Consider the following 325-nt stretch of genomic DNA (forward strand, 5'->3'; position numbering starts at 1 on the left):
GTCAAAAATCCTCCCACCGCCTCATGCTCTAGTATCGCAAGCTGCGGCGCCCATCCCTTTATCACGAATCCAACTGATCCTTCTTGTTCTCCGGTGGCCGGAACTGATCTCTCCGTCGCGGGATCATCCGTCACCACCCAAATAAAAGACCGGCCGGCTGCTTCCAACCCCGCCCTCATCTCCCGTAACTGCGCCGCCGTGAAACGTGCGAGGCTCCCAAAACAAACATAAAGCACGGAGCCGGCGTCCTTTCCGTCGAGCCAGCGGAAAACTTCGCATGCCGCGACGCCACCCCTGTTTCGGAGAGAATCAACAGAGCGGCGGC

At 59.1% G+C, this 325-nt stretch overlaps 1 protein-coding gene across 1 annotated transcript; it reads right to left on the reverse strand.

Annotated features, from left to right (window-relative positions):
- Nucleotides 1–5: 5 nt before the first annotated feature.
- Nucleotides 6–320, reverse strand: LOC114578891 (anthocyanin 3'-O-beta-glucosyltransferase-like; the record flags this gene model as incomplete). The annotated part of the gene is made up of 1 exon (XM_028692443.1): nt 6–320. A coding segment is annotated over one exon (315 nt), but the record flags the coding sequence as incomplete, so codon positions are not given.
- Between the last annotated feature and the right edge of the window lie 5 nt (nt 321–325).

This window comes from Dendrobium catenatum, unplaced genomic scaffold (genome assembly GCF_001605985.2).
Source record: "Dendrobium catenatum unplaced genomic scaffold, ASM160598v2 original_scaffold_207100, whole genome shotgun sequence".
In the NCBI taxonomy this organism is placed as follows: domain Eukaryota; kingdom Viridiplantae; phylum Streptophyta; class Magnoliopsida; order Asparagales; family Orchidaceae; genus Dendrobium; species Dendrobium catenatum.